Genomic DNA, 20,380 nt, shown 5'->3' on the forward strand with positions numbered 1-20,380 from the left:
TTCGGGCTGAAACCGAAACCGGAAATTTAAAACCTTGGTGTAAGTGAAAAAAGATGCTCAACCTGCACTGTATTTAAAGGAACACTGCCAGAGGAAACAGCAGCCACAACATTGATTACAAGCGCTGCTATATTAACTGTCAATTGGAACTGGATAAATTTTTGTATATTTGCGTACACAGAACGACCCCAACGGACAACCTGGATCCAATAAGTAAAATAGATCCTTATCCACAACCAAAAAATTAATGTGAACTTCAATGCAATCTACACATTATCTGTATAGACAAACCTTCACAACTGAAGAAAAATTATCATCTAGTATAATAATATCGGAACTTTCTTTAGCAACTTCTGTGCCTGAAATACCCATTGAAAGACCTATATCTGCCTAAAAACCAAATGAAGAATACGAAATGTCATCTAGAACACAGTTAACCACTTGAGAATACCACAGAAGAATTTGAAAAAATAGGTATAAAGACTACCAAACCTCGTGCAGTGCAGGAGCATCATTAGTCCCATCTCCAGTTACAGCAACAACATGGCCTATTTTGCGCAGTGCTTGTACCAGTAGAAGCTTGTCATTAGGAGAAGACCTTCCCATTACCTGGACATTTTTCTTATCAGTCAATATATTGCTGCTATCTTGTCCCACCTACATGTGTAACCTACATACATACATGCATGCATACATATAGTTAAAGATACGACCGTCTCAGCGTCAAATGATCCAGCTCCTCCAAATCACACATGGCATAAGTCTGGCATGTGCAACGCACACACTAGATAAGGACTGCAATGGTGGTCTATGGCCCAATGATCACATAATTGGTAAGATGCCATGTGTTAAATAAAAGCCATTGAATACCAATGGTTGAAAATTGTTAATCCATTGATTGGAAGGTTAGGATCTCACCGATCGTGATGTATGGATCATGATGCAAGATGAATCCATGTCATGGGCTGTCAATATGCTGGTCCCATATGTGCAGATATTTTCCATGTGACCCAAATAGATATCCCAGCCTTAATAAGAGCCTAGACCATAGTATCTCAATATGTGTGTGCACATGGACACCGCCCGTGCACATACACAGGGGTAGAGGAGGTCTATATAAGGAATGATCCAATCAATCAAGCTCCACCTTAGTATGTGCCTAGTTTCTACCAAACACGGAATACCCACAATGATTTATTTGAATCATTCATGTGGTAGGCCCCACCTCCAATACAGATCGGGCAATGTGCCACAATAGGATACAGATCGGGAAATCCTCTGTCCAGTCAATATCCACCAAAAAGGAACACCACGACACCCCCCCCTCTCTTCCCACACACACATGCAATGGTCCAAATTCAAAGGCAGTCTAAACACATGGTTAGGACCCTTTTGGGCCATGGACAATTGAAGGTGAGGCCAGTCACATGGATGGTTCAAATGAATCAAAATGGGCCCCACATGTATTCAAGGGCTACGATGGACCAAATCATTGTGGAGCCTCGCTCTACCATACATGAAGGGTACTTTCTGAAAACATATGTATGTATTTTTCTTCCAAAAAAGGCTATATAAAAATGCATCTTCACATCTTGCCCCCCCCCCAAAAAAAAACTTGTAAAAAAAAGAAAAAGGGTGAGGATAAAGGCACTCTTTTTTAACAAAGAACGCCGAGCTTTATGACTATTTAACCTTTTTCATCTGTAGGCAAAAAACCACTGAGAAGGGGGCATCCCGGTAAAGAAAGGGCTGCATTTATATACTCCCAGGATTTTTTTTTTTAAAGTCTCCCAAGAGAAAATCTAACATGTAAAAAGTTAAAAATTCAATATATATATATATATATATATATATATATATATATATATATGAGAAAACATTTCCTACACACTTGTGTATGTAAGTTACCTACACACTAGCTTAAAATACAGTGGGGGCCCACATTGTTTGGGTGATCCAAACCATTCATTTGAATGGTCCTCACAGAGATAGGGTGTCCACAAAAAATCAGATCCATAGGATCATCCCAACCCTACGATTTGTGGAGGTAAAATGGACGTGTATAAACCTTCACAAATTAGTCCATTTTTTGCCTCCATAGTTTGAATGGTTGGGATGATCCTATGGATCTGATTTTTTGTGGACACCCTATCTATGTGAGGACCATTCAAATGAATGGTTCGGATCACCCAAACAATGTGGGCCCCCACTGTATTTTAAGCTAGTGTGTAGGTAACTTACCTACACAAGTGTGTAGGAAATGTTTTCTCTCTCTCTCTCTCTCTCTCTCTCTCTCTCTCTCTCTCTCTCTCTCTCTATCTATCTATCTATATATATATATATATATATATATATATATATATATATATATATATATATAAACCAATGATCAATTTAATTACATAATCACATGTGACGGCATGCATGTGGAAGTATCCTATAGTGAATCAAATGCTAATTCAAAATCCATATCCAGAACATATATTGAATGTAACAACACCACAACTGTTAATAACCTCCCGAACTGAAGAACACCTAGCTAAATATTAGCAATGGAAACGCGATAAAAGCTTATCTGTGTGTGTGTGTATGTGTACGTGTGAGTGTGTGGAATACTTTGATAGCCTCATAACTTACACAACATTTTTAATATTAAATATATCTGAATGACGTGTCAATTTTTCAGGCTTCCTGGAGTCCACCAGTGTAACATTGACAAACATTTGCAAGCCCATGTTAGATAGCTTAAAGCATATGGTAAGAAGAACATGAATTTTTGAGTCATACAGATATACTCCCAGCAATTTCTTCTCTTCTGTTAACAGGCATAGCACGAAATGCTTTCCCCTCAATAAGTGTTGGCTCTGTATCAGCAGATTCTGAATCAATTATTCCGCATTCCAATGCGATTGCTTTTGCTGTCTGAATATTATCTCCAGTCACCATACGTACCTATTAGTTCATAAAAGAAAAACTAAACTTCAAGAACAAAAACAGATAGATGATATTGGCACACATAAGGATGATGATGTGGCATATAGACAATCCATGATCCAGAGAAATGATAAATATTGCATCCATACTGTCGATATACACGTCACATTTCCAAATAAGTACGCTGAGATAGGAATCTAAGACTTAGATTGGAATATTTCGTCCACAAAAGGGTCCTTAAAGATGACGAAATTAGGACTCACGAGAAGACAATCTTCAGATTTTTTAAGTAAGAAAAAAATGTTATAAATGTGGGCACAACAAAAAAACCATTTTTCACCACCCAACATTGAATAATATTGCCAGAAATTAGAATGAATTTTGCCACTCATTAGAGGCTGCAAAGAACTACCTTAACACCAGCACTTGTGCAAAGTCGTACAGCATCTTTGACACCTGGTCGGCAAGGATCCTACACCATAATGTGTTCATTTAGTGAAGAAATTAATAGGAGAAGCACTAAACTATGAAGAAATAAAATTAAATATAAAGAAAGATGACACTAAAATGGAAGCAGATGGTCGGTGTACGCAAATAATACAAAAGCTTCCAAAATTTTATATCCTTGAAGAACACAATGTTACTGATGCAGCACAAATCAGCCACAGCTCTAAGGAAACCCATTAAAGGTGTTTGAGTTTATTTACAAGTACAATTACAAAGTGGTCGATATATGGACTTGTTTAAAAAAGAGGGAGGGTTGGTGATGACCAATGGGAAGATTCACTATAATAAACCAAGTGTAAATCAAAGTAATATAGGAGTTGACTCAAGTGCACATATGGAATCAAGCCTCCATGAGGAATTACAGACTGCAATTAGGATTATGGGGTAACCTTCTCTGAAAATGAAGCCCGAGCTATAAAATGGTTGGGTCAGATCCACAAGCAAGAATAAGTAGCAGCCAGCCTTGGAGCAGTAGGTGGACAAGCAAAAAGAAGCAAAGGTCAGAGGGAAACAGAATTGAAGAATCTGAATTCGGAGGTAAATTATGACGAGAAGACCGGGAGACTGAAAGAAAAAGTGCAAAAGGGAAGGGCAGAGGTCGCTGTGGAGAAAAAAAAGGCAGTAAAGGAACTAATTTATAAGAGGAAGTTAGATGCAATAGTTTTGTTGTACTAGAAACTTAAGTTAATGAGAGAATCACATCTCAAATATGGTAAAAATAAAAGGACCGAAGCACGGCTACTCTTCCGCATCTGTTGGGGCAGCACAAGGAATAATTCTAACTTAGAATACGAGGTGCATGAAGAGCAAGGAAATGTTTGTCAGTTACTTCTCAATTTCCATTCTTCAAGTACATAGGTTGATGGATTCGAATGGACTCTCACATGGGATTGTAGCCAAAGGTCCTATCCTAGACTGAGAAGGCTAGGAAAAAGCTAAATGGAGTTAAATCTATTTGGGAGGAGATTCCAAGAAAATTCCTTTTGCCCATGAAAAATCAGATAGCACTAATACAATGAAATATATGAAAAGATTCTCCAACAATCCAAGTGAACGTACTAGTGGATCTTCCATTAGGGGGTGCAGGATTCGTGTGTTCAAACAAACGGCTGACCGTAGTTCTTTGTAGATTGGATAGATATAGTGTATATAAGGATTGGCATAAGCACTTCTTAGGGGTTTTCGAAAAAACGTTGCCAAAGGCAACATCCAACCATTGTGCATTTAGATTGGATAGATAGAGTGTATATAAGGATTGGCGTAAGCACTTCTTAGAGGTTTTTGGAAAAACGTTGCCAAAGGCAATATCCAACCATTGTGCACTCTTCTCGAGATAGTGGAGTGGTGGAATTTGAAACTGTGCGGTTGGAAGCTTCAAAAAGAAAGTAGCAGTGGTTGAATGATTTCAATGTTGCGGGTAGTAAAGGCATTCAATTGGAAAGTCATTCAGAAACATTCAAAATACAAAAGAAGAATCAGTTTCAAAAATATGAAAAGATTCTCCGACCATCCAAGTGAACGTACTAGTGGATCTCCCATTAGGGGGTGCAGGATTCGTGTGTTCAAACAAACAACTGACCGTAGTTCTTTGTAGATTGGATAGATATAGTGTATATAAGGATTGGCATAAGCACTTCTTAGGGGTTTTAGAAAAAAACATTGCCAAAGGCAACATCCAACCATTGTGCATTCTTCTCGAGATAGTGGAGCGGTGGAATTTGAAACTGTGCGGTTGGAAGGTTCAAAAAGAAAGTAGCAGTGGTTGAATGATTTCAATGTTGCAGGTAGTAAAGGCATTCAATTGAAAAGTCATTCAGAAACATTCAAAATAAAAAAGAAGAATCAGCTTCAAAGATTAATCTCCTCAATATAGTAAGAGGAAGAGAGGGAACTATTCAAAGAAGGATGAAAAGAAATAATCAAGGCTATAAGGACTGGGAGGGATGGATTGAAGACAAAGTCAACAGCCACTTGGATTAAAGAAGTGGACAAAAAACATGGTCACTTTCATTGGAAAATGTCTCAAGATTGGTGAATCGATTGTCAAAGAAAAAGGGAGTGGGGAAGAAACAGTAAGTCTACACACACACACACACACACACACACACACACACACACATATATATATATATACATACATACATATATACATATATATATATGCACACACAATATACATACATATAATGGAACTGCAATAACCATCCAAAACATCATAACAATATGAATGTCATTTTATACCTTTATACCCACAATTGCTAGAAAAACTAGCTCATTTTCCGGTAATGTCCACTCTGCTAGTTCCTCTTCATCCTCTGGAACAGACTCCATTTCATATAATCTGTATGCGAAGGAAACACAGCGCAAGCTAACTGCTGCCATATCTTCAATATTCTTCTTAAATTCAATTAACTGCAATGGTATAAATAATTCAAAAAAACAGATGAGAGTTGCTCTCACATGAAATGCAGCAAAAAAGAATAAAAGGATTTTGCTATGTTGCATGGATTCTAGGGGCATATATGCCGAATCGCATGTCGACACAGATTCGTTTTGTAAACATATTGATTCGTCTCTTAGCATGTCCTGCACGACTTGACCCTTTTGCGACGAACTTGACATGCTAAATCCACCTTTTTAATACGAATCTCGGTTTCATGTGTAAAATTTTATTAGAAATGGCGTTAAATTTTTATTGAATTCTTTTACTGTTTTTTTTTTCCCAAGCAGTTACTTAACTTTCATTCTTTTCCAATTCAATAATGGTGTTACAATTTTTTTTACCTAAGATCTACCTGTATATATTTTGGGATGTTTACATAAACCATTCTTTTAGTGTATTGAATGCGACGATGTGTATATTATTCATTCCTTCAGGTGCTACTTATTTTTGAACTTCTAGTTACAGAATAAATGTGTTGCTTGGAAAGATATCCAACACTGCTATAAATTATGTGGTTTGAGTTCTTTAACTATTTTTTTAGGTAGTTAACTTTAATCCTTTTTTAAGTAGTTACTTAACTTTCATATTCTTTTCAACACGTAGAGTGCTTAATTTTTCCATGATATATATATATATATATATATATATATATAAACATTAAATTTTTAATATTTATTTTTAAATTAATTTAATAAAAATTGCCGAATCCGCAAATCCAAGTTTTTTGGGTTTGCTGAATCCGACACCTTGGATCCGTGTCGGATTCCGACACGCAAATCTGAATCCGTGCAACACAAGGATTTTGACCTTTTCTGAATCCATCGGTTGCACTACACCATCTGGGTTGAGCCAGCTTGTGCATGAGTCAAGGACTAGTTCAGCCGCTCCTTTCCAATGTATGTGAACTTCAGAGTCACCCTGCAATTATAAGGATAGCTGTCATAGAATAGTGGCGGAAATCCAACCAACTTGAGAAAGCTTTGAAAGAGGATTAGAGAAGCAACAATGTAAAAAGAATATCCGCAAGCTCAAGTCAAATGTGACTAGATGGACAGGACCCGTAAAACATTGGACTAAAAGCAAATAAATTGTTCGATTGCTAAAATCATAGAGAGCACTCACAGTGGTTACAAAATATATGTACAATGCACAGATAGGTGCATACATTTGCAAATAGAAGCTACAAATGAAACTCATACAGGAATAGGCCTCAAATACTGGTTTGATATACATGGCGAAAGGAAGTATGCTTGTGATAATTGAACATTGCGGTAACACCACTAAGCTTGACATTTGCTAACAAGTTCCAACAGTTTGTGTGTTTGGGGACAGGAGACATAGTGGTGAACAAGGTTTGAAATTTCAGTTTCGGTTTCCTCCTCAGCTGAAAACGAAACTTCGGTGTAAATTTTTTATTGAGATGGCAGGATGATTTCATTAAGAAAAGAAGAGGGCCGAGATGGACCCCAACCAAAAATACAAGAGAACAATACAACAAAAAACAAAAACATAACAATTCTTAAGGAGGAAGTCAAACCACTCTAACTCCAACCTCCTAACCCCACTCCTAGCCAAAGAGTCCGCCTCCCCATTTGCGGACCTCCGAACATGATTGAAAACAATAGATGAGCCCGCAATTAAATCATCTATTTCATCAAAAATAGAAGAAAATCTCCATGGAGGCACCACCAACCCCTTCAACCATCTAATCACATTCCAGGAATCTCCCTCCACAATAGTGCTATCCATACAATCTCTAGCAAGCCTTTTTATACCATGATAAGCCGCCAACACTTCGCCCTCTGAGGCATCACAAACTCAAAGAGGGCCGGAGTAAGCCCATACAACTTCACCACGATCGTCCCGACACACTCCCCCAACACGGCCGGGTTCCCAAAGCTCGACCCATCAAAGTTAATTTTGAACATGTCACTTGGCGGAGCCTCCCATCTCTGAACGGATCGAGGCCAGATCTCCCTACTAAAGCAAGTAACTCTCCAACCCTCCCATAAGTCAAAAGCCGATACAAAACGGAAAGCAGGTAAACTTTTCGACCATGAAATAGTGAGCGCTATAATTTTCATATATAGCCAATAAGGAGATTTTGCAACCCCTTCAAAGACACGAGAGTTCCTCTCTTTCCATATCACCCACCAAGTTGCTACAAGACACAAATTCCACAATACTTTGCCTTTCTTCTTCCACGGCACAAAGGACCAATGAAGCATCAATTCCGGTGTAAATCTTATAATTTCGGTTTCGGTTTTAAATTTCCGTCCAGGACGAAATCCGAAATTTCGGTAACCATAGTGGTAAGCTTGACATTGGGTTACAAGTTCCAGCAGTTCATGTGTTTGGGAACAGGAGACATAGTGGTGCACCCATAGAAAATGCATCAAACAACCAAGCACATCTAGAAAGTAGGAAAATAAAATGGCAAAAAGTGAAACATTTCATTGGTAGAACTTATTAGATAAAAGTAAAACACATATTACTTAACTAAATTAGCAGTATACCACACTCTGTATGCACAAAACATTTTGTCAGGAACATCATACACAGATTAGAGAGGAAAAAAAAGGAAAATTTTCAACAAGAAGAAAGAATGAACAAATTGTAAGAAGTACTGAAATCAGTACCAATCGTAATGCAACACCACCACGCTTTTTCTCCGAGTTGAAAGGGAATACATTGAGAACTACAGACCTTGACCTTGCATCATCAAAATTCATCCCTAGCTATCAAAGGGATGCCAAAAACCAAATCAGCACTAGACAGGAAAAGATGGAGGAAAACTACAACAAGAATGGATATGCGGATGTACCTTGACCCCCCAAGAAAGGATAGCCTTCTCAGTTGGTGAGCCCGAAAACTCAGCAGCTCCAGGACCCTGTAAAAATTAAACGACTAAATAAACCAGATATAATACACATATACACACACATACATATTTAGATAGATAGGAAATGATCTTTCAGCCCATTTCCCACAATTTTTTTTGGTAGGTAAGCTGGGATCAAACCTGTGACCTCAAGGTTGAGATACAAAGCCTCAATCATTGAGCTGCAGGCCCAATCCCTATTTCCCACAATTTTCACCCAATTTTGCTTGTCTTTTCCTAAAAATGATTGCATTTCCACTCCCATTTGTTACTTCCAAGGAAAATCCAAACAAAAAAGGGTGCAAATGTCGTCCTCACTCTCCATTGCTTCCTCTTCGGGTATATCATAGGAATTGCATTCTTGGGGCTGATTTAAGATCTCAATGCCCTCGTCCAGGTCAAGGGATTCGAGAATACTGAAGTTGTTTCCAAGCTGGGCTTCATTTTTTGGCTGGTAGAGGACTTGCTGGTCCGAACCCTGCTGGTTTCTTTAGCGTGGCCTCGGCCTTGGCTAGTTGGCTGTCCTCTGGGCCTTGCATTTTTTTCTTCTGGACCTTGCATTGTTTCTTCTGGAGCTGTGGCAGAAGAGTTCTTCTTTTGAATCCATTCCTGTTTAGTCCTTTTGTTTGGATTAATTTGGGTTGCTGGAGATTGGGCACACTTTTCAGGTGGTTGGCTAAAGTCCTTACAGAAGTTGCAAGCTCGAGGTTTCCAATCGTATTCAAATGCTTGGACTTGGTTTCCAGAGGGAGTTTTGATATGGATCAGATCTGGGAGAGGGTCTTCAGCAGAGACTTCCACACACACACTCGCATAGCTGAGTCGAGATGCCTAAGCAGTTTGGGAATCCATGTACAGAAGGCACTCAATGGTACTAGCCAATTTTCCCAGGCCTTTTGTAGTCCAAAACTTCAGATGGAGGGCAGGGAATCTGATCCAAATGGATATTAAAGTGAGTTTCAGTCTTCAAGGGCACAATCTGGGGTCCATTATTGAAGTACGAGGGTTCTTCCACCATAGGACGTAGAGGATTCAAGGAATTGTGTACAGTCTTCTTCAACATTGAATTTAAAAAGAAAGAATCCAGTTGGGAGTGCATTCAACTTGAAGTCTCCTTTAAGATTCCATTTCATCTTAAGCCAGTGAAACCTAGACCAGACTCATGTCAAAAGACTGACATAAGTCAGCACAACATTTATACCAATGACAAACTGATCTGCAGTAATTAGTGTTTTATCCTGATCATATGAAAATAGGAAACCAAAAAATAAATCTCAATCAAACATAAAGCAGATTTACCTCCGGCGTAAAAACAGTGCCAGTGGTATTCTGTGCAATGCCTTCAATCAATAGTTCATGTGCCTTAGAAGGTATGAGTTGAGAGTTATCGGATGGATTTATCAATTTTCCACAAACATATGCGTTGACAACAGTCATCTGCAACCACAGAGTAAAACCTTAACTGTTAAAATGGATATTGTATGGACCTCTAATGCAACCCACAAAAGAAATGCAGAAGAAAAATTAGAAACTAACTCCAAACAGAACAATAGTTATAAAAAGTTCCAGCGAGTTTGAGACCAAAATATGCGAACTCTTAGAGACCAAGCCACAGTTCTGAACTTAGAGGAGGAGGCAAAAGAAGAAGAAAAATATAACCTTGAAACTACTTACGACTCACCTGATTCAAGGTCAGCGTTCCAGTCTTGTCACTGCATATGGTAGTCGCAGATCCCATAGTTTCACAAGCTGAAAGCCTTCGAACCTGTACCTCAACCATTGCTAAACTCATTAAAAATGTAGGCTTATGCATGGTTGGTTGTAAATTTAAAAATAAAAAATACGTGCCAGGGCCTTGTCCACCATCATCTTCCGCATAGAGTATGCAAGGCTGTATTTAGAATCAAAGAAAATAATAATTACTGAAACAAGAAAGTTTCAGAGAGCACATCACACAATTAATTCAATAGAAATAAAAAAATAGTACACATACGTCAAGGTCACTGCCAAAGGAAGCCCTTCAGGCACCGCAACAACCACAATTGTCACCTAAATCACAAATACATGGTTATTCAGCATCTTTTCACAATGATATTCACATACAAAAGTATCCAAGGACAGACTACAGACCGCAATAGTCACAATCTTAATAACCCCATTTATGGTGGAACTAAGACTCGTCTTCCCTGGTATATATTGAACATTTCCATCGATGTCTTTTGCATGCCCGGTGAAGTATCTGAGAAAAATTGATAAAAAATATGGTACCTTGAATAGCAATTCTGATAGTAATACAACCAGTTAGCTCTTTTTTTGAAAATTTACAACTAGTTAGCTCTTTGATTACCTGACCAAAAGGACGACAAGAACGAAGAGAGCTATAACGAGCCCAACTATGCCAATGAAAGTTGCAACACCATTCAAGCGTACCTATGTTGACACATCCATAGATAGCCTATAAAGCAAGACAGGAACTAATAACAATAGTTCGAACAGAAAATACAATGTGCTAAAAAAACAAACCTGCAAGGGAGTTTCTTCACCGTTATCCTCTGAAATACTGACCATCAACAATCCCCACTCGGTATTTATTCCAACACCAGTTACCTGCATATAGTTTTTATCAGTTGCAGAAGACGAGCTAATATATCACCATTAAAATCATCGAAGATATAAAAATACAAAAGATATATTCCTAGATAACTATGAGAAAAATAGCAGCCATCATAATAAAGCGAGTCCAATTATTATCAAAATTAGCAAAATCGGCCGATAGGACGTCAGGATGTCTACTGAAGGTGCACACCCTATCTATCAGGGTCATTACTGATTACTCCCAGTGAATAAGAGAAAATAAGTCATCTTTAAAAATAAAATGACTCCAGTTATCATCAAAGTGAGCAGAATAGGCAGGGAGGACATCTACCTTTTTTTCTTTATCCATTTGTGAGTATTTATTTAAACAAGAAAGATTGAGGCTACCTTCTCAAAGTCAGACTAGACATAATACAAAGAACAGAAAAAAATTGAAAATAAGAGCAATACAGGTCTGCTGGTCTAAAACAAATATCTTTAAATGACTGAGCAGAAATCACTCCAAAACACTATGTTTTGAATCATTATTTTAAATACAATTTACTTTACTAGCTTCAACGAAACATTTCACTATTAAGATGGATTTACTGAAATTGGTCACCACAGATTTGGTCTCAATTGAGGACTAATGTAACAGGGAAAATTTTCAGGCTGGGGCGATCTACCAGCAAAGAAACGGATGAGAAACCCTCACATATGAAATGAATTGATGAGTTAGTGCAAGAAGAGTTAGTGCAATTATTAAAACATGGGTGTGTTGGTATCATTACCCTAAAGAAAATGCACAGAGAGCAAAATCCCCTTTCCAAACAAAATACTAAAATCGCTAATAAAATGCCCTCTGTTTCTTGGTAGGTAACAACATGCCCTCTTCATTGAAGGAAAGGAAATTATACACCATGCAATCAGCCATCAGTCAGCAATGTCATAAGGGATACATAATGACAAAGTATCAAAGTTCGTGAGCATTTCCCATGAACAAAATATTGTAATAATACTTACCAACATAGTCCCATAGCCATCAGCCACCTTGCATCCAGACATCAGAAATGGGGCCTTCTGATCCTTGTGGACCTGCAATAGACATTGTATTATAAATCATTACACACATTATTTATGAAATCATAGAAAAGAAAGTAATAAGAGCTTACAATCTTGCTCTCCCCAGTCATACTAGATTCATCAATCGCAAGTGAATGTCCATCAATTAAAATACCATCGGCAGGGACCTAGACAAGAGTTTCCACACAGCCAGAAAAATCTTAATACAAAAATGCAACTGTTTAATAGAACCAATCCAAGCCAATCCAAAAAAAATAAAAATAAAATAGAACCAATCCAAACTATTTAATGTTCATGTACTTGATCACCAATTTTGAGAGGTACAACATCACCAACAACAATGTCGTGTATTGAAATATCAATTCTTCTTCCACCTCTAATAACCTGCACATAGAATACATCACATGTATTTAGACAGATCAGATTAGCAAACATATCAAAAAGAAAAAACCAAGAAAACAATCCTCATGTTGTTATCGCACACACCTCCATTCGAATATTCCGTTTCTCCTCACTTAAGCTTTCGAACTGAAGCGACTGTTTGTAATCACTAATTGCTATGGGAAAAATTACAACAACTATAATTAGTATATAAAATCCAACCATGTTCAAAACAGCCTACAGTATCCATTATTCTTTTGAGATGTATCAAAACATATCATGAAGAAAATCATAAGACAGGGTTTAAGATTGATAAATTGATATAGTAAAACCCCGTTCTGAGGTTGAGGATTAAGTGGATCAGCATCTATGTAGGTACGGGTGTAAACAAGCCAAGCCGAGCTTGGCTTGGCTCGTTAAGCTCAAAAGCTCGGCTCGGCTCGGCTCGGCTCGCTCAGGCTCGGCCAATCTCGCGAGCCTTATCGAGCTCGGGTTATATTAAGTTCACACCCCTCATCTTCCCTGGACAGCCCTATCTAGTGTAATTTGACTACTCTTTTTACACTACGGGGGGTGGTCCAAGTAACAAATGGGGTTCCAAAAAAGAAGTGACATATTTTGCCTCCCCCTTTCACTCCCTGGACAACCCTTTTAGTGTATATATTAATATATAATATATATATTTAAATATATTAAATTCTTAACGAGCCAAGCCTGGCCTAGCTCAGGCTCGGCTCGTTAAGCTTAACGAGCCTGGCCAGCCGGCTCAGCTCGGCTCGGCTCGTTAAGGATTCGAGCCGAGCTTTTTCCGAGCCGAGCTCGAGCGAGCTTCCGAGCCCGAGCCAAAATTGACACCCTTATATGTAGGATAGAGAACCCAAAGGTTGTTAAAACCTGTGCATGAAGAGCCAAGATGGAGATTGTTTGTAACCCAGAATTGAACTAACAACATAAGCCAAAGAAGAAAGGAAAAGCTAGTGTTTGTGAGACAGGTTTTGGCATAGATGGGGCCATCCTTAGTACCAAAGTGACTTTTTATTTAATAATATGGTTCCACATGAGTGTATTAGATGGTTTTAAGTCACATGAATATAATAAATATTTTACTTAAGTTTCATTTAAGTCACTTGAGTGAATCAGAATTAAAGAGGACCCACTCCAGTCCCATGGTTTTGTAGGGGGGACTTTAAGTAACTTTTTTTTTTCCGAAAGTGAACAGTTTCTGCATCTTTTGGAATAAGAAATGAGTTAGTGTTCTGCTGACTATTTCTTGTTCATGGGATTTTCTTGGAAAAGGAAGCTCCAAGATTGCTAAGATTTTTGCAGCAATTTCTACAAGGTTTTTGTGGGGTTTGATCCACAGTTATAATCAATCTAGATTATATCTATTTTCTGCTGCAAATTTTCATTCATTCGGATTGGTTATCACTTGAAGGTTAGCTTCTGAAAATTTTTGTAGTAATTTAATGTATTAATTGATTATGGACTTGAAGTATCTTGCTGATATCTATAATCAAGAGCTACCAATTGACTCTTGGATATTATTTTTGTTAAAAGTTGCATCGTAAATTGGTATCAAGAGCTACCAATCGACTCTTGGATTCTATTGGGTTTCATCTCTTTTCTTTGTGCACAAACAATCCGTGGGATCTAGTTGGACAAATGTGACCTAGAGTATATTGCTATGCTTTCTTCAAGTGTGGACTAATGTAGTTTTATGAAGTGTTGACTGTTGCTCATTCTTGCTTGTGGACTGTTGCGTCTTCCTGAGACCTTTGTCCCCTCTTTCAATTACTGTGATCACTTATCACATTGAGTGAACTGCTGATGCAGGTAAAGGCTGTTGTAATATTTGTTCGTGGGAGCTGCTTTATTTGGGTTGCTTGGGACAATTGGACTACTGTGTAGACTTTATGAAGGCTGTTAATGAAGCCTTTCTGTGGCTGCTATGGAGCCTTTTTGTGGATTGTTGCAGAGCCTCTTTTCTAGACTCGGGTAAATCTTGATTTTTGGCTGCTAAGCCATTTCTATGGACTTTATGCCTTTTTGCGAATACTGAGGTTCTAGTGTGCGTGTTGTGCCATTTCTGAGGCCATTACGTCAATTGTGTATGTTAGATGTGTGTGTGTGTGTAGCCTAAGGGCATAGTGGTCTTTTTTGTATGTTCTCTCCTTTATATGAATACATAAGTGAGGGGGAGCACATTCTAACTCACACACCTGTTCCTCTACTCTATTCTTCTCAACATAGAATCAGAGCCCTAGGGACCACCACCATAGAGAACACCAATTGCATCTTCTTCTTCTTCACCACCTTCGGCAACACCCCTCACTGTTCTCAAACCCGCCACCCACCCTCGGCACCCCCTTTCCCGTACACCCCCCCCCCTCTCTCTCTCCCGTGAACTCCCCGCCTCCCCTCGCCCCTCTGGAATCCTTTCCAAAGAACAAATGCCCCCTCCCTGCTAACCCCCCCCCCCCTCGCCCGCCCTTCGCCCCCGCCCCGCCCCGCGGGCCCAACAACACCACACCCTCCGGATCCCCTCCCGAGCACACCCCACCCTCCTTTGGCCCTCCAAAATCCCCTCTCGTGACCCCCCGACCTCCTGAATCCCCTCCCGAGCACACCCCACCCTCCTTTGCCCCTCCAAAATCCCCTCCCGTGACCCCCCGACCTCCCAAATCCCCTACCGATACCCCCCCCCCCCCCGAATTTCCCCATCTCTCCTCACCCCTTCGAGACCTCCTTGAGCATTCTCCCACCGCCCCTCAACCCTCCCAAAACCCCACCGCCTCTCTCTGCTACCCCGCCCCCCGGCACATCCCTCTTCCGTTGGCACCTCGGCTGCACTCCCAATTTCTTCTTCTTCTTCTTCTTTTTTGGGTTTGGATTATTAGACCCTCACATTTCTCTTCTCTTTTGACCCCTTAAAGCCATCCTCCTCGTTCCGTCTACTCCTAGTATGACCTAAATCGTATGCGTGCTCTATCTTCTTTCTTCCGCGGCTTCGACTACTCAGTCCCTCGTTTTCTATCTTTATGTCTTAGAGGCCTTATCATGCCACCTTATTATCTCGGTTTTCATTGGAGCCGCGGTCTCCTTTGTCGACCCCTCTAGCGGCCATTCTTTCTTTCGTATTTTGCCTTTGTAGTGGTTGAGCTTATTATTCTCTCCCTCCCTCCCCATGGATTCTCCCATCATTGAGGATCCCTCTCTTGGGCAAAAGCTTGTGCGGCCCCTGTCCCTCCACCACCTACGGCTTCTTCTTCATCTAGCCATTCTTCATCGGTGGATGGTTCATTCCCACCGATGACTACCATGACACTAGACGGGTCCAATTACTTGAATTAGAAGGTAGCTGTGGAGACCTACCTCATTGCTCAAGGGAGGGCCTATCTCATTCGTCGTGATCCTTCATCTTCCACTGATCCCACTAATGAGAAGTGGGAGCAGGACGATGCTCTTATTCGCACCCTCTTGTGGCAGAGCATGACTACTCAAATTGCCGGTACCATGATGCACCTTCCCACTACCAAGCGGATTTGGGATCATACCACAGTTCTCTATTCTGGAGTGGGGAACCTTGCTCGCATTTGTGCTACCTATTCCCAGTTGATGCATCTTCGACAAGGTGACACTCCTCTTTCTACGTACTACAGCCAATTTGTCTCTCATTATCAGCAATTGGATGTCCTCATGTCACTCACAACTGACTTGGCTACTGCCGCACAGCAGCCGGAACAACTCCGTGTAGTTCACTTCCTTGAGACGTTGGGCCCTGATTTTCTGCATCTCCAACAGCAGATCTTTGGGTCTGGATCTATGCCCTACCTAAGAGGTCTACTTACAGGCTCAGCAGTGCATTGTTGGTGATTCTTTGCTAGCTGCCCACGTTGATGGATAAGCGACAGTAGCCTATAGTGATGGTGATCGTGCTACCCGCGGTGGTGGCACCTTTGGACATGGTTGTGGGTGTGACTTCGACCGTGGCAGTCGTACTGCTGGCCGCGATTCTGGTGGAGGCCGTGGTACATGTGGTCATCTCCGCCCCTATTGTTCTCATTGCCGACGGGAGGGCTATCATCTTGACACCTATTATGTTCTGCATACCGAGCTTCGTCCACCTCCTAAGCCCCGTTTTGGCCGAGCAGCACATCTCTCTACTCCTGACATCTCTGATCCCTCGGCGTCTTCTTCTCAGCACAGCTCTGTCACCCCTCAGCTCTGTCACCCCTGCTGATGGTTTATATCTCTCTCGCGCCAACTATGATGAGTTCCAGCGCCTCAGGTTGACCAGTCGCCCTCCGAGTGCCGGTTTTACCCAGCTAGGTAACTCTCCTGCCTCTCTACTCACTAGCTCTCGCTCCTGGAACATTGATTCTGGAGCCTCGAACCATATGACAGGTACCTCTTCATCCCTTAGTTCATTTCGCCCCATTTCCTCTCAATCTATTACTCTTGTTGATGGGATTACTACTCCCATCTCTGGTATTGGGAGCGCCTCTCCCCACCCTAGCCTTACTTTTTCATCCATCCTATGTGTTCCCAAGTCCCCATTTAGTTTACTTTTTGTTAGTCAGCTTACTAAACACCTTCACTACTCTGTCTCATTCTATCCCTCTTATTACTTGCTTCAGGATCTCTCGACTGGGAAGATGATTGGCTAAGGCCGTGAAGTGGATGGACTTTATCGTCTGGATTGTGGGCCTTCCAGTACCATTTTGCACAGCTCCATCGACGCCTATCAGTGGCAATGCCGCCTTGGTCATCCTTGTCTCGAGGGTCTACGGCGAACATCTGTTGTTACTAACCCATTTCAGCCTTTTCAGTGCGAGGCATGTGAACTTGGCAAACACCATTGTGTGTCATTCCCTCCTAGGCCTGTTAGTCGGGGTCTCACACCCTTTTGATTTAGTGCACTCAAATGTATGGTGTCCCGCGGGGACTACCTCTCTTTTTGGTAATATATATTTTATTGTCTTTATGGATGATTTTCTCGTATGACTTGGCTCTATTTACTTAAAGATCGCTTGGAGGTTTTCTCTGCTTTTCGCACTTTTCATGTTGAGGTTACGAATCAATTTGCGTGCACCATCAAATGTTTGCGTACTGATAACGCTCGCGAGTACTTTTCCACTTCGAATGGCTTTCATGATTTCCTGTCTACACGTGGCATTCTCTACCAATCTTCATGTGCTCACACCTCCCAACAAAACGGTGTGGCCGAGCGGAAGATGTGGTCTTTTCTGGATGGAGCTCACACCCTTCTCATTCAAATGCGAGTTCCTAAGATCTATTGGGGTGATGTCATCCTTACTGCATGCTTCCTTGCAAATCGGCTTCCTTCCTCAGTTCTTAATAGCACTTCCCCATTTGTTGTGTTACACCCCCAGCATGACCCGTTTCCTCTCACTCCTCGAGTCTTTGGTTGTGCGTGCTTTGTCCACAATCTTAGCCCTAGCTTAGATAAATTGGATTATCGGTCCGAACGATGTATCTTTCTCAGTTATTCTAGGACTCAGAAGGGCTATAGGTGTTACAATCCTCGCCTGCGTAGGTCCTTTGTCTCTGCCGATGTTACCTTTTTTGAGTTCGGCTCTTACTTCATCACACCTCAGGAGAGTCCTCCCACTATTCGTGAGCCGGACATTCCTCTTCCTCTTCACGTGCTTCCAAATTATGTAGTCTCTCCCTATTCACCTCCTCCTGTACCGGTGCCTGAGGTGGTTCTTGTCTATGAGCCCCCTTCTTCAGTACAAGTTCTTGAGGCTCCTCCTCCCGCTACTAAGAAGACATATCAGCGCTAGCTCAAATCTGCCGCCTCTCACTCTCCACTTGCGCCATCGCCTTCCCAGCCGGAGATCACGACATCTGCCTCTCAGGTACCTACCCTTCCCCTTCCCAGTGTTCCTACAGATTCTCCCATTGCTTCTCGTACTCACTCTCATAATACCACTCATCCTATTTCATCTATTGTTTCTTATGATTCTCTTAATCCTATGATTCGAAGTTTTGTGTCTTCTTTGTCTTCTGTCTCTTTGTCGCAATCATTACCAGAGGCTCTTGATCATCTTGGTTGGCGTGCGGCTATGGATCTTGAGATGGAGGCCCTTCAGGCCAATCAGACATGGGATTTGGTTCCCCTTCCTCCTGGAACTCGGCCCGTAGGTTGCAGATAGGTCTATGCTGTTAAACACTTACCTGACGGGTCTCTTGAGCGTCTTAAGGCGCGCCTGGTTGCTAAAGGTTATACTCAAACCTCTTGCGTTGATTATACAGAGACATTCTCCATTGTGGCCAAGATTCCCTCTGTTCGAGTTCTCATCGCTCTTGCCGTGAACCAAGGGTGGCCCCTGCACTAGCTAGATGTCAAGAATGCATTCCTTCATGGTGAGCTTACTGAGGAGGTTTATATGGAGCAACCTCCTGGGTATGTTGCTCAGGGGAGATGCCCTCCTCAATATGTAGGTTGAGACGAACTATATATGGTCTGAAGCAGTCCCCTAGAGCTTGGTTTGAAAATTTTAGTGATGCTCACATGCGCTTTGGCATGAAGCAATGTGCCGTTGATCACTCTGTCTTCAGTCATCAGTCTGCTACTGGTTGTGTTCTATTGATAGTGTATGTTGATGACATTATCATTACAGGTAGTGCTTCAGTGGGGATACATAAATTGAAGACCTTGCAGAAACAGTTTTCCACTAAAGATCTTGGCCGTCTTAGGTACTTTCTTGGCATCGAGGTTGCCTATTCCACTAGAGGCATTTCTCTCACAAAGGAAATATATGTTGGATCTTCTTGAAGAGACGGGCTGTCTTGGGGTGAAACCTGCTTCTGTTCCAATGGACCCAAGTGTGAAATTTCTTCTAGAAGAAGGAGATTTATTAGATGACCTTAGCAGATACAGGAGGTTGGTTGGTAAACTCATATATCTTATAGTCACTCGCCCAGACATATCATTTCTTGCTGGCGTCATCAGCCAGCATATGAGCTCACCACGTACTTCACACTGGACAGCCATGCTTCAAATTCTTCGCTACTTAAAAGGAGCGCTAGGGAAAGGCCTCCTATTCAAGAAGCATGGGCATATCAAGTTGGAAGGATTTTGTGATTGGGCAAGATCTCCAATAGATCGGAGATCCACTACTAGATACCATACCTTTGTTGGTGGCAATTTAGTGTTTTGGAGGAGCAAGAAACAGGACATCGTTTCCAAGTCTAGTGCTGAAGCAGAGTACAGAGCCATATCTCATACGAGTGGAGAGCTTATTTGGTTGCGGTCTCTCATATCAAATATTGGTTTCCCTCCATCTTCTCCAGCTCAGCTTTATTGTGACAATAAGGTTGCAATCCATGTAGCTACCAATCATGTATTCCATGAGAGAACCAAGCACGTAGAGGTTGATTGTCATTTCATTCGCTAGAGAATACACGAAGGCAAGATTCATGTTTCCTTCCCTCGATCTGTGGACCAGGCCAGCTAGCTGACATCCTCACTAAGCCGAAATTCGAAATTTTGGATTTCGGTCAGCCCCGAAATCGAAATCACCAATACCCGAAACGATACAAAATTTCGT

The 20,380-nt window shown here is 41.1% G+C and overlaps 1 protein-coding gene across 2 annotated transcripts in view; it reads right to left on the minus strand.

Moving 5' to 3' along the window:
• Positions 1-20,380, minus strand: part of LOC143851705 (calcium-transporting ATPase 5, plasma membrane-type-like) — a 51,170-nt gene that overhangs the window by 17,696 nt on the left and 13,094 nt on the right. For both annotated transcript variants that reach the window (XM_077361189.1, XM_077361190.1), the window contains exons 9-28: positions 12,909-12,979; positions 12,723-12,806; positions 12,512-12,589; positions 12,363-12,434; positions 11,289-11,372; positions 11,113-11,195; positions 10,896-11,004; positions 10,759-10,814; positions 10,614-10,656; positions 10,447-10,530; positions 10,065-10,202; positions 8,709-8,774; positions 8,524-8,622; positions 6,692-6,802; positions 5,683-5,853; positions 3,347-3,406; positions 2,788-2,952; positions 493-609; positions 292-390; positions 63-200 (exon numbers count right to left, since the gene is read on the minus strand). In XM_077361189.1, the coding sequence (XP_077217304.1) occupies positions 63-200; positions 292-390; positions 493-609; positions 2,788-2,952; positions 3,347-3,406; positions 5,683-5,853; positions 6,692-6,802; positions 8,524-8,622; positions 8,709-8,774; positions 10,065-10,202; positions 10,447-10,530; positions 10,614-10,656; positions 10,759-10,814; positions 10,896-11,004; positions 11,113-11,195; positions 11,289-11,372; positions 12,363-12,434; positions 12,512-12,589; positions 12,723-12,806; positions 12,909-12,979 (1,928 nt within the window). The remainder of the gene's footprint in view (positions 1-62; positions 201-291; positions 391-492; positions 610-2,787; positions 2,953-3,346; positions 3,407-5,682; positions 5,854-6,691; positions 6,803-8,523; positions 8,623-8,708; positions 8,775-10,064; positions 10,203-10,446; positions 10,531-10,613; positions 10,657-10,758; positions 10,815-10,895; positions 11,005-11,112; positions 11,196-11,288; positions 11,373-12,362; positions 12,435-12,511; positions 12,590-12,722; positions 12,807-12,908; positions 12,980-20,380) is intronic.

This window comes from Tasmannia lanceolata, unplaced genomic scaffold (genome assembly GCF_043159265.1).
Source record: "Tasmannia lanceolata isolate RefF3 unplaced genomic scaffold, GAP_Taslan_0.1 ptg000018l, whole genome shotgun sequence".
Classification (NCBI taxonomy): Eukaryota; Viridiplantae; Streptophyta; class Magnoliopsida; order Canellales; family Winteraceae; genus Tasmannia; species Tasmannia lanceolata.